Here is a 10,340-nt window from a genome sequence, read left to right as displayed (position 1 = left end):
CTACTTTATAATAACTCAAGCTACAGAGTTTTGTTTGTTTTGTTAGTTGTTTTTTTTTATCACAGAGAGTCTTTGCCTTTTGTATATCTGCACAAATCTATTTTTTGTGTTATATTTGTGTGCAGATGTCACCATGGTTACCACGGGCATCCAAACACAGCAGGATTCGAACTGCTAGCAGGGACATTTATTCACTGATATTAATTCAAATAATTTTTATGAATACGTCGCGCTACAGGTAAGCATTGCTTTAGACAAGCGATTACCCAGTGTTTTTCAAGGCAAACAGAACTCATTTGAAGAGCTTACATCCTGTCTGATACTCGTATTAATGTAATAGTCAGTCCTTATGTCATGTACAATCAGTGAAGCCACTTTGGTATGTGATGTTTTCAGCTCATGACAACAGCAGGTTTGTTTGAAGATTAACTCAATGAGGTACCGGCCACAAATGAGTGTTGAAATTCTGTCTCTTCAGAGGCTGAGCAGAAACTGTGAACATGTACAAGGTGGACTTGCCTATAGACCAATCCACAGAAAAGGCTGTGGAGAGACGAAGGTCTGCAGAAACGGCCCGCAAGGCCCGCGTCTTCAACACCCGGTTACGTGTGATGGGCCTCGACCTAGATGCTTTGCATCATCAGGTCGAAGTAAAAAAACATCAGCAAGATATGGAAAAACAACGAGACAAAGCTTTTGGTAATTTTTTAATGTTCAATATAGAGACACTTTTTTTTCTTTTTTTTTTTAAATCGAGACCCTTTAAGTTTTTTATTCACCTTTCACCAGTTCTTATGATTGCTTACTAGTGTCGTTTTAATCTCAGATATGCTGAGAAAATGCCAAGATGAAGTACTTCTGAAGCAAGATACTGATGAAAAAGAGAAGCAAGAAGCTTTGTACACGGACCTGACCAAGTACTGGGCCACTCAGCAGCAAGTGGAGGACTCTCATGAAGCTGATCTGAAGTGTGGCCTGAAGGGGGCATTGAAGATCACCACGCCAGTGGCAGAGCTGGGCCCTGCCAGTATGCAAATCTTTCAGGTAGGCTTACAATGTGAGGCGGCTGCATTGTGTGCTTCAAAGACTAGTGGAACAAAATCCTGTGAATGGGTAGATAAATAATAGAGTAACCCCTGAAGCACGTTGTCCTTGTTTCATGTACAGGGAGAAGGCATCGGAGAGAAGGAAATGAGGAGAGAACAAATAAAAAAGACTGAAAGGGAGCTGCTAGCACAGATGGATTGCAATAAAAAAAAGCACATGGGAGAGAAGCACAGAGGTAAAAGGAATCAAGCAAGCAATCCCACACAAACACATCCAGACAATAATCACAGATGAGCTTACATAATGTACACCATAGCTGCTGTATATCACACACATGGTTCATGCTTTCCTGCACAAACAATCACACACTCCCACACGCAGTCCCATTCGCCAGATGACTTTGATGGATGCTCATCCCCAAGAGCTGTAATGTATGTGTGAGTGTGTCATTGAAGAGCTTTGTACAATGTGTAATGGGTAATTCAAAACACGCATCACATGATTTCTGATTCACGTGTGCCACAGAGACGTTGGTGAACAAAGAGCTGCTGCATCAAGACTTAAGGGGAGTTCAGCAGGCTGCACTAGAGGCGGAGTGTAAGAAATCTGTCCGCATCGCACTGGACAACTACAACCAAGCTCTGGTACAGAATACACATGTGCACACGCAGACAGGCAAACACACGCTCATCATTCCACTGATGTGAATGCTTGAAACAAAGCCCAGTGGGGTTCAGAGCTGTGACAGAGTGTGCTCAGGTGGGAATCTTAAATTAGAATTAAAAACTGAAAATGTTAAGCGATGCATACACACACTTTGCACAGGGGAGCAGCAATCACATTGTTTATGCCAAATAACATTGATGGTTTAACTGGTTTAATGTAAGCATGGGGACTGGGTGTCTTTAAAAGCCCTCATTTTGCTTTTCGCTCATTTGTCTGAATGCACTCATCTATATAAAATCATTGTAAATCCTTCAGATCGTAGTATTTAGCATGGCAGTTATGTGCTTTCATTAATAACCACTCATATAAATGATGCACAAGCAAATTCAACTGGCGAAGTGGCTCTCACAGGAGGACATGAAGCATATGGCTGAATCTTGGCTTTATTCTAGAAGTAATCATATTTTAGAGTTTTGTAGGGCTCCTGCTGTTTCAATTATTGAGGGAATAATTGATTAACACTCCCTGGGTCAGTGGTAAGGCCTGACCATATGTTGCTCCCACAGGCTGCGGAGCGAGCAGAAAACCTTAAGGAGCAACGTAGGAGAGAGGACAGGGAGAATCATGCAGAGTTGTGGCATACAATGACATCTGACGTGATGACAGAGTCTGCAGAGGCAGCAGAAATAGATGTGGGGGGAGGGAGGCCACCACAGATTCTGCCGGACAGGTGGAAGGGGATGAGACCTGAGCAGCTGAGTACCATCCAGAGGGAGCAAGAACGACAGCGCCTTGAGAAACAGGTACTTGAGACAATCTAAGATACATCGAAACCTCCATAAATGAATGAATTGTTCATGCTCATGTTGCATATTTCTCCAAGGTGCTGTTGTGTTTTTCCCTCCAGTTTTTCTTTCCACTTGTGTCAACTTCTCCACACAGGGTGTGTGCAGTATGCCTAAAGGTTATAACCAGTTCCAACCAGTACTCCAAAAGAAATAAAAGATTAAATGTGAAGAAAAAAAACAACAACAACAAACAAACCCTGTATTTTCTTATCATATTAACACTTAAGATGTGCCACTGCTTCAGAATAACAGCATTTGATCCCACTTAAGGCTTTTATTTCTTACTGTCTGTAGAGACATCTTGATGCTGAAAAGATTCAGAGTGCAGCTTGGGACCTCCACCTCCTGAAGGTTTCCAGAGAAGTAGAGGAAGAGGAGAGGAGAACAGCAGAGCTGAGGAGAGAGCACAGGATTCAGATGGACCAGTACAACATGCAGCTGGCCAGAGAGCAGCAGGCACAGTGAGAACTGCACACACAATTACACTCACTATCTGGCATACTTTGGTTGTAAATTAAGATTTTTTTTCAAGTTTCACTTACATATTATGTGGAAATGTTTGTTTCGGCCCCAGTCAGGAGAACCTGAACAAGAAGCTGTACACCAACAAACCCACCAAGGACTACTTTCATCAGTTCAACACCAGTTCCCGCTGACCACCTCACATCATCAGCTTGTCCTCTGAAATGTGCTAATATAATATACTAACTATATATCGATACTCAGTATGAATTCATTTTTGATAGCCAACATTGACATTTGCTGCCTGATACTGACAAAAAAGAGACAATATTTGTACAGATTGTTCCAGGTACTTTATTTTTCAGTCATATCCATTACATTGGTAGATTCATAATGCAGTTACAGTTATATTGGCCCATCTGTGGTGCAAGTCCACTGAACTCCTTTCGAACACAGGCGTCATCATTTCGCTAATGGTGCATTCTTAGCCCTCCATGTCTCCACCTGTTTTCTCTCACTTCCACTCAGGCGTTCTTATTTAAACTCTTGGTTTTTTAGATCTACAGAAGCTTCTTTTAAACAAACCAATTCCTTTTTAAGAGATTGTATTAGTCTTTTAACTATGGAAAAGCCATAGAAAAACCTAGATTTCATCTCAAAGCATGAAAAGCAAAGAGTGAGTGGCAGACCAGTGAGTATCTGTGTGTGTGTACACTCATCCAAAGCTAACATTTGCCCCAAATACCGACAAACACAGATGTTTAGCAGCAGATTAATGAGATAGAATATCAGCATATTTAATGTCAGGCATTGCTCCTGTACGAAAATAGATTTTTTTTGTTTCAAGTGTTATTTATCCTGAAGGGGCTGCTTCGGTGCTCCTAGCCTTTTTTTTTTTTTGACATCCCAGTTACTTGCTCAGGGACAGCCAGGTGACGTTTGGCCATTGGAAAGCTTTTATTTTTGAACAGGACAAGGACAAACTGGCTCACTGCAATCTTGCCCACATAACTGCATCAGGCAAAAACTCCACAGATATTCACTGTGCTGCAGCACATAGCTGGATGACATGTGCATGAATCCAAACTTAGTTTTCAGTGTGGTATACCTACTTTCACGAATGACACTAATATTTTTTTTGTTTGTTTTTTCTTTTTCTTTTTTTACATTTTGTGAACATCTAATGAACAAAGTCGTTTTTTTTTCCTTTTTTTTTTCCCTTTTGTTCCTCAACTATGAACTGTTTTTTTCTACGCCCAAATCTCACTGCAATCATTGGTCAAAAAAAACCGCAAAAGTTTGAATTCATAGCAATAGTACAGAAAAAGAAAACTTACAACTTGAAACATTTTTTTAAATTAAGCCGGGTGATTTTCAACCTGCGCATTTTTCTATCAAACATGTCTTTTTTTTATTATTATTATTTACATTCAGTGAAAAAAAAAATGAAAAAAAGTCTCTCTTGGTAACTTAAACATCTCAGTTTCTTCAGAGTCTTGGCACTCAAATGAAAACAGCCAAGTACAACATCTACCTTGCCCCTGAAAAGAATACATTCTTTATTATAAATACCAGCTGTCTACCTTCATGTCTATCATACATGAAATGGCAGTCATTACTTCTGTCTACAATATGCAGCTTGCATTGATAAAGGTCTAAAAATAAAGCTTGAGAGTGTTTGACCAAAAGACTCCACTCTCTAATCTTTAATAAATACTGCTTCTCAATCAAATTGTGTGGCATGAGATGGAAAGGTATGAAAAGATTGTTAATTAGACACAACAATGTTTTAATACAGTGTAGAAAGAGACAAAGACAGATACAGAAAGCTACACATTGATCTCAGAACTGAAAATTACAATTTCTTTTCCAATAATGACATTACACTTCAACAGGAAGGCGAGATTGTAATGATGTCAGTCTGGTGCTTTATGCAGACCCAGCAGGCACAGGAACCTATAAGGAGCATGTACATATCTATAATACTGTAATATGGCTGAATAGATAGATGTAGATGCAGCTATATACACCAGATGCTACTCCGCATTTTCACTGCAAGTTCCACTCAAACTTTTGCTTCACTTGATTTAAATTAAAACATCTTTATGAGATATGTTCCAGAGAAACCATGGGCTTATATACATAATGTAGAAAACAATAGGAAAAAATATATAGAAAAATCAGAAATGTCAGATATGATTTTGAGTTAAGTCACAGTTGTAAAAAAAAATAAATAAAAGATATATCACTGGTAAGTACAATCCGAGACATCAAATGGCAATGGACATACAAAATTATGTAAGAAATAATATCAGACATAATAAATATCTAATATTCAAGACTTGTTACAGCAGCATATGCTGTCTGTTTCCCTACACTGGGCTCCATCATCATCCTCAAAATTTAATTAATGCACTACTCTGCATCTTTAAATGACCACACCTGGACACCAAACCCCTGATATTTCTCAATGTACAATATTCTGTCTATGTTGCTGCAGGGCTGTTTGTTGGGAGAAATGAAAAAAAACTGGAAAGGGTAGAAATGAATTTTAGCTGTTTAGATTAGTTGTAAACTCTGCAGTTAAAGGACGATGGGAAGGGGGAATCAGACTGGTGTCACTTGGTCCATTGTTTTGGACTCTCCTTTGGTCAAAATAGTCCAATCAGTCAGTTGACTGCCAGGGGCATCTGAAAAGTCAGTGTATGATTGTGTATTGAACATCAACATACAGATCAGCAAGTCAAAAGGGAAAAGGAGCATATGGGCACATAAGTGTTGATATATATTGGTCTGATGGTCCCGAATGGAGGTGTGGGGGTTAATCAAGAATAGTGACTGAGTTGGGCATGCCATTGGTGGTAGGGGACACGATAGTGGGGTTGAGTGGGGAGTTATCTGGAAGGCCGTGGTACCCTTCTTGACCCTCGCTGACCAGAGACCCATCCAGATTGACCTCTGTGGTTATGGCACTGCTGCCATTGAAGTCCAGGTTGTCCTCGCTGCACAGCTTGCTCGCCTCACACAAGGACGGCTGGCTGGCTGTGCGCTTCTCCTCAAGATCGCTGCAAGTGGTGAAAGTAGACGTCAAAAGAGAAAATGTAGAACTATAAGAGGCTTTAAAAGGACTTTACTATCGTCACAAAACTGTGGGACAAATTGTATCAGCGATGTGAAAAACAGGTGATCATATGCCAATGTGCAAGTTGGGAATTCATAAAACTAGAATTTCATTATTTACTCAATTTAATGACGTCAGCGGACTATATTTTTACATTCTTTCAAGTAATGTTTCAAGCAAATGTGTAAAGAATTAATAATTCCAGACTATGAAATGTGAAATGTGCAAATTTTTATTTTTATCTTTATTCATTATCTTTATTATTAATATTCTAAGACTGTTGGCCAGACATATCAAGATTGATGGAGTCATCGAAGAGGTTGTGATGGACATTTTTCATGAATTTAGAAAGAGGCCAGATTACGATTTGATAAGGTTTGCATGCTCAAGGATGTAAACAGGAGAGTTAGTGGGCAAGTAAGGCATCGACAGGGGATAACAAATAAGTAGGTGAAACTCATCACAGCATACCTCTCTAGAGATCTGCAATTCAGGGGCAGGCATCGGACAAAAATGGGACAAGGAAAGGAACACAAAGGGTTAGGAAAACCAAACATTGCTGAGGGAATCAGGGCTGTGTTAGATATTTAAACAATCCATAGAGACCTAGTGTTAAATTAGTTTGACAAACCTGTACTCCCCAAAGGTTTCATCCTTCATTGGTCGTGCTTCTGAGTCCATTGGACCCTCTTCTTTATCTTTCACTGAGAATGAAACAGATCATTGGATTTTATTATCAGTAAGATCTTAACCATGTTTCTCTCTAAGCCACTGTCTCAGACATCAATAATGGCATGGTGTCAGACAGCAAGATAAGACGAAGTCAGTGTATGTGGAGCAAAAAGATTTACGTAATCTTCGTATGGTATTCATCTGGGTTTTTTCCCCTTTTTTTCTTTGACTTCCAAATGATTTGACAACCACCACTATCTAAATCTAAAACTACCAACTAAATAAAACACCTTTATTAATTACTTGTCGCTGGCAGAACAGACATTAGCCGCTTTCGGACAGACCGTTCTAAGAAAGTAGTTATCAGAACTACCCTCCTCGAATTTCGTTCTGATAACTATCCTTCCCCAGCGGAACTGTTTCAGTCTGCATTCGCACATGAGTCGGGACCTGATAGGGACTGATGCGCCGCGCGCAGCCGTCTGCTTCAGTGACGTGTTAGCCGTTAGCCGTTTAGCGCTACATTCAAACACAAAACAAAACGGTAAAAGTAATGAGAGTAGAAAAAACACCACCAAGAAGCTAATATGGAGAGTGGGGAGGCCACTGTGTTTATGGTCTGCATGATGGTGATATTAATCATGGACAATCACATCAGGCGTCTAATATCGAGGCTGGAAAAGCTCACAGAGAGAGTCAGGAGATACTTTTTCATTTCATGAAGGAAGAAAGGAGAGCAGAGCGCTGGAGACAAATGAGACCAGTGTAAGTTTAACTTATTAAACACCCGCCGGTTGTGTATGAGTAAACATTTCAGCCGTGATAGCATGACATGGGGCGTAGCTACCGACCACCACACACCTCCTCAGATCGTTCTATAGAACCATGAAAAGACCCGACCTCGGAGAAGGAGCTAAATAGTTATAGGAACTAAGGGAGAAAGCCCCGAGTTCCTGTATGTCCGAACACGGGAGAAAACGGCCCCGCGGATTAAAAGGTTATTAGAACTGCCAAAGGTTCCTACAGTCCGAAAGCGGCTATTAGCTGGTGTTTTTCTCTGTCCAGTCAGGACTGCAAGGCTGCAGTTACACTTGTACTGTGTGATTATCATTTCACACACATTTCAGGGCAGAGCCTCATCCTTACCAACACAGCAAGAAAGTCAGAAACACAGGCTTACAAGTCGTGTCTGAGGTGAGAGCGTGAGAGGGCTGAAAGGGAGAGGGGAGGCCTAGCTGTATCTGATTACAGAGGTATAGAAAATATTTAGGAAACCTTTTTTTTCCAAGTCAGAATACTCTTCTTTACACTGCTTCTTTCCAGGGTCCCCCAGTTGTAACACCAAGCACATTTTTTTCAGTGTTATCTCTTTACTAATGAGTGCCGAACACTCACGCCGTTGAGCCCACTTACCTGAGTACTTCCCCCCTTTACTCCTCTTGATGAAGCAGAGGATGAGCAGGATCAATAACAACAGCACAATGGCACTCACAACACCGATGAACCAACCCTGTGTTGCAAAGCTCGGTTGCACCTCTGTCACGTCTTTGGAGGGAAAATGAGAAGAAGGTTAAAAAAATAGTTCTTTTTTTTTGTGAAGAGCAAACAGGAGGAAAGCAGGAAGATAAATGAAAATCATGAAAAAGGAATGCACATGATAAACGAGGGAATAGAATCTAGAGCACACGAGACAGAGCATTATGCATCCTGACAGGGTGGCATTTCACCAGGGAACCAAAGAATACAACAAAATACACCAAACACACAAGTAACGGATGATTTGATATGGCTAACTGAGCTCTCTTCTCACAAAAGTCTTTGAAAACACTTCAGAGGAAGAGAGAAAGAACTGAAAGGCACTCTCTGTAGGATCCTGCTTTATATTTAGATATGGGAAGCTCAGAGGACAGAGTGGAGAAGATGAAAGAAAAGAGTGCTACCTGTTCCTTCTGTCTCAATATCAGTCTCCAAGAAGGATTTGTTGCTGTACATAAACCGTAGATGGTAATGAGAGCCAGGAGTCAGGCCCTGGAGCTGGTAGAAGCACTGAGAGGAGTTCACTTTCTCCGACTTCTTCCATTGATTGACGCCTGCACAAACAACATGAATCTCAGTTTCTTTTTTTGTTTCTGTTCAGGATACTAATCCTATGTAGTGACTGCACTAAGGTTTAACTTCTGCATACATTAGTGTGTATATTATACCTTTCTTATTGAGGTATAGGATCTGGAAGTCAACATTCCTGTGTCTCTTCTTGGCCACCCAGCTGACATTAACCGAGCTTTCCCCCACAGACAGGCTGATGTTTGCAGGGGGGGCTGCAATACATTTCGCCAAATATATTTAATGAATGATTCATCACAATCTCCCTGCAGGTTTGATGGTGGGAACAATGATAAACATGAAATATACCTCCATCTAGTGTGGTGGCACCCGTCATTTTGATGGGCTCTCCGTCTCCAGCAGCAGTGCGACCCCTCAGGTAGAAGCGGTAATGGCTCTGACGGTCCAGGCCCCTCAGGGTGAGGTGGGTGACTGTGGGGTCATCTATTGTCTCTACCTGCATGGGGCTGTCATCTTTCTCTGTCACTGATCGCAGCAGAGCACAAAAGACATTCAATCACTCTTGGATTGTCAAAGCATTGTTGTGGGTGGCACATAACTGATACACATAATTAGGATGTTATGACATCCTCATAGTAATATTGATTTAGCTAAGATTGTATTGTGTGATATCGTTCAAATAAAATTCAGTCGAGTTCAGAAGCACCAAAAAGGATTTACAGTGGATGGATGAGGGTGAAATATAAGCAATGCTCACTCTGTTGGTACTGCAGTAGATATCCAACAAGGATTCCATTGGGGTGGGCTGGAGGCATCCAATGCAGGGTCATTTCTGTCTCTGATGGGCTGTTTAGGATCAGGGATGTGGGAGGGCCGGGTACTAGCAGCAACACAAACACGCGTGATTAAAATCTGCCCTGTTTAAAAAGGAATCAATCATAATCTTTTATCAAAAGCCAGCCAGCACAAAAATAAAAATAAAAAAAATCTATCTCAAGTTTCACCATCCCTGTCCGTTATGTCCCATGCCAGCCATTCTCTTGTTCCACCTGTTTTTCTCCCTTTCTGTTATTAAACCTCTCCACATGCTTTGTGTATCACTTCCCTCATTTCTGCCATCATTCTCACCCCTCCTCTACATCCATTCTCTTATTCTCACCTCCCTCGTCAGTCTTGAAGGAGAGCTCTTCAGAGACAGGTCCTTCTCCCTTTTTGTTAAACACAGAGACGGTCAGGACATAGTGGGAGTACGGCCTGAGAATACTGATGACCTTCTTCACATCGTTGGGTCCAGCATCTTCCACCACACGGCTTTCAAGGTCCCTGGACCTTCGGCCCCGGTGGTGGCCCCTAGAGCCTTTTCGGACCAAGTATATCTGGTGACAAAAAATCATGCGTTAGCTTTTTGGAATGAATTCACAATATCTAATTATAACCATATCATGATCATATTGAAGGAT

The 10,340-nt window shown here is 41.1% G+C and overlaps 2 protein-coding genes across 3 annotated transcripts in view; one reads left to right on the top strand and one right to left on the bottom strand.

The window, feature by feature from the left end:
* The first annotated feature begins 9 nt into the window (after positions 1-9).
* On the top strand, positions 10-4,240 carry ribc1 (RIB43A domain with coiled-coils 1). Its single transcript, XM_075476729.1, has 8 exons — positions 10-238; positions 479-699; positions 827-1,044; positions 1,168-1,282; positions 1,573-1,691; positions 2,280-2,516; positions 2,856-3,022; positions 3,136-4,240. The coding sequence occupies exons 2-8, from the start codon at positions 501-503 to the stop codon at positions 3,215-3,217; spliced, it is 1,137 nt and encodes a 378-aa protein (XP_075332844.1). The 5' UTR covers positions 10-238; positions 479-500; the 3' UTR covers positions 3,218-4,240.
* Positions 3,362-10,340, bottom strand: part of l1cama (L1 cell adhesion molecule, paralog a) — a 40,228-nt gene continuing 33,249 nt past the window's right edge. The window contains exons 21-29 of one of the 2 annotated variants that reach the window (XM_075476726.1): positions 10,040-10,256; positions 9,638-9,760; positions 9,229-9,405; positions 9,021-9,134; positions 8,757-8,906; positions 8,230-8,361; positions 6,776-6,848; positions 6,616-6,627; positions 3,362-6,088 (exon numbers count right to left, since the gene is read on the bottom strand). In XM_075476726.1, coding sequence (XP_075332841.1) covers positions 5,845-6,088; positions 6,616-6,627; positions 6,776-6,848; positions 8,230-8,361; positions 8,757-8,906; positions 9,021-9,134; positions 9,229-9,405; positions 9,638-9,760; positions 10,040-10,256 — 1,242 coding nt within the window. In that variant the 3' untranslated portion in view covers positions 3,362-5,844. The remainder of the gene's footprint in view (positions 6,089-6,615; positions 6,628-6,775; positions 6,849-8,229; positions 8,362-8,756; positions 8,907-9,020; positions 9,135-9,228; positions 9,406-9,637; positions 9,761-10,039; positions 10,257-10,340) is intronic. The other variant, XM_075476727.1, reaches the window with a different exon arrangement.

The sequence above is a fragment of the Odontesthes bonariensis genome, chromosome 10 (assembly GCF_027942865.1).
Source record: "Odontesthes bonariensis isolate fOdoBon6 chromosome 10, fOdoBon6.hap1, whole genome shotgun sequence".
In the NCBI taxonomy this organism is placed as follows: Eukaryota; Metazoa; Chordata; class Actinopteri; order Atheriniformes; family Atherinopsidae; genus Odontesthes; species Odontesthes bonariensis.
The sequence above is the reverse complement of the archived record's forward strand: the minus strand, read 5'-3'. Positions and strand labels throughout refer to the sequence as shown.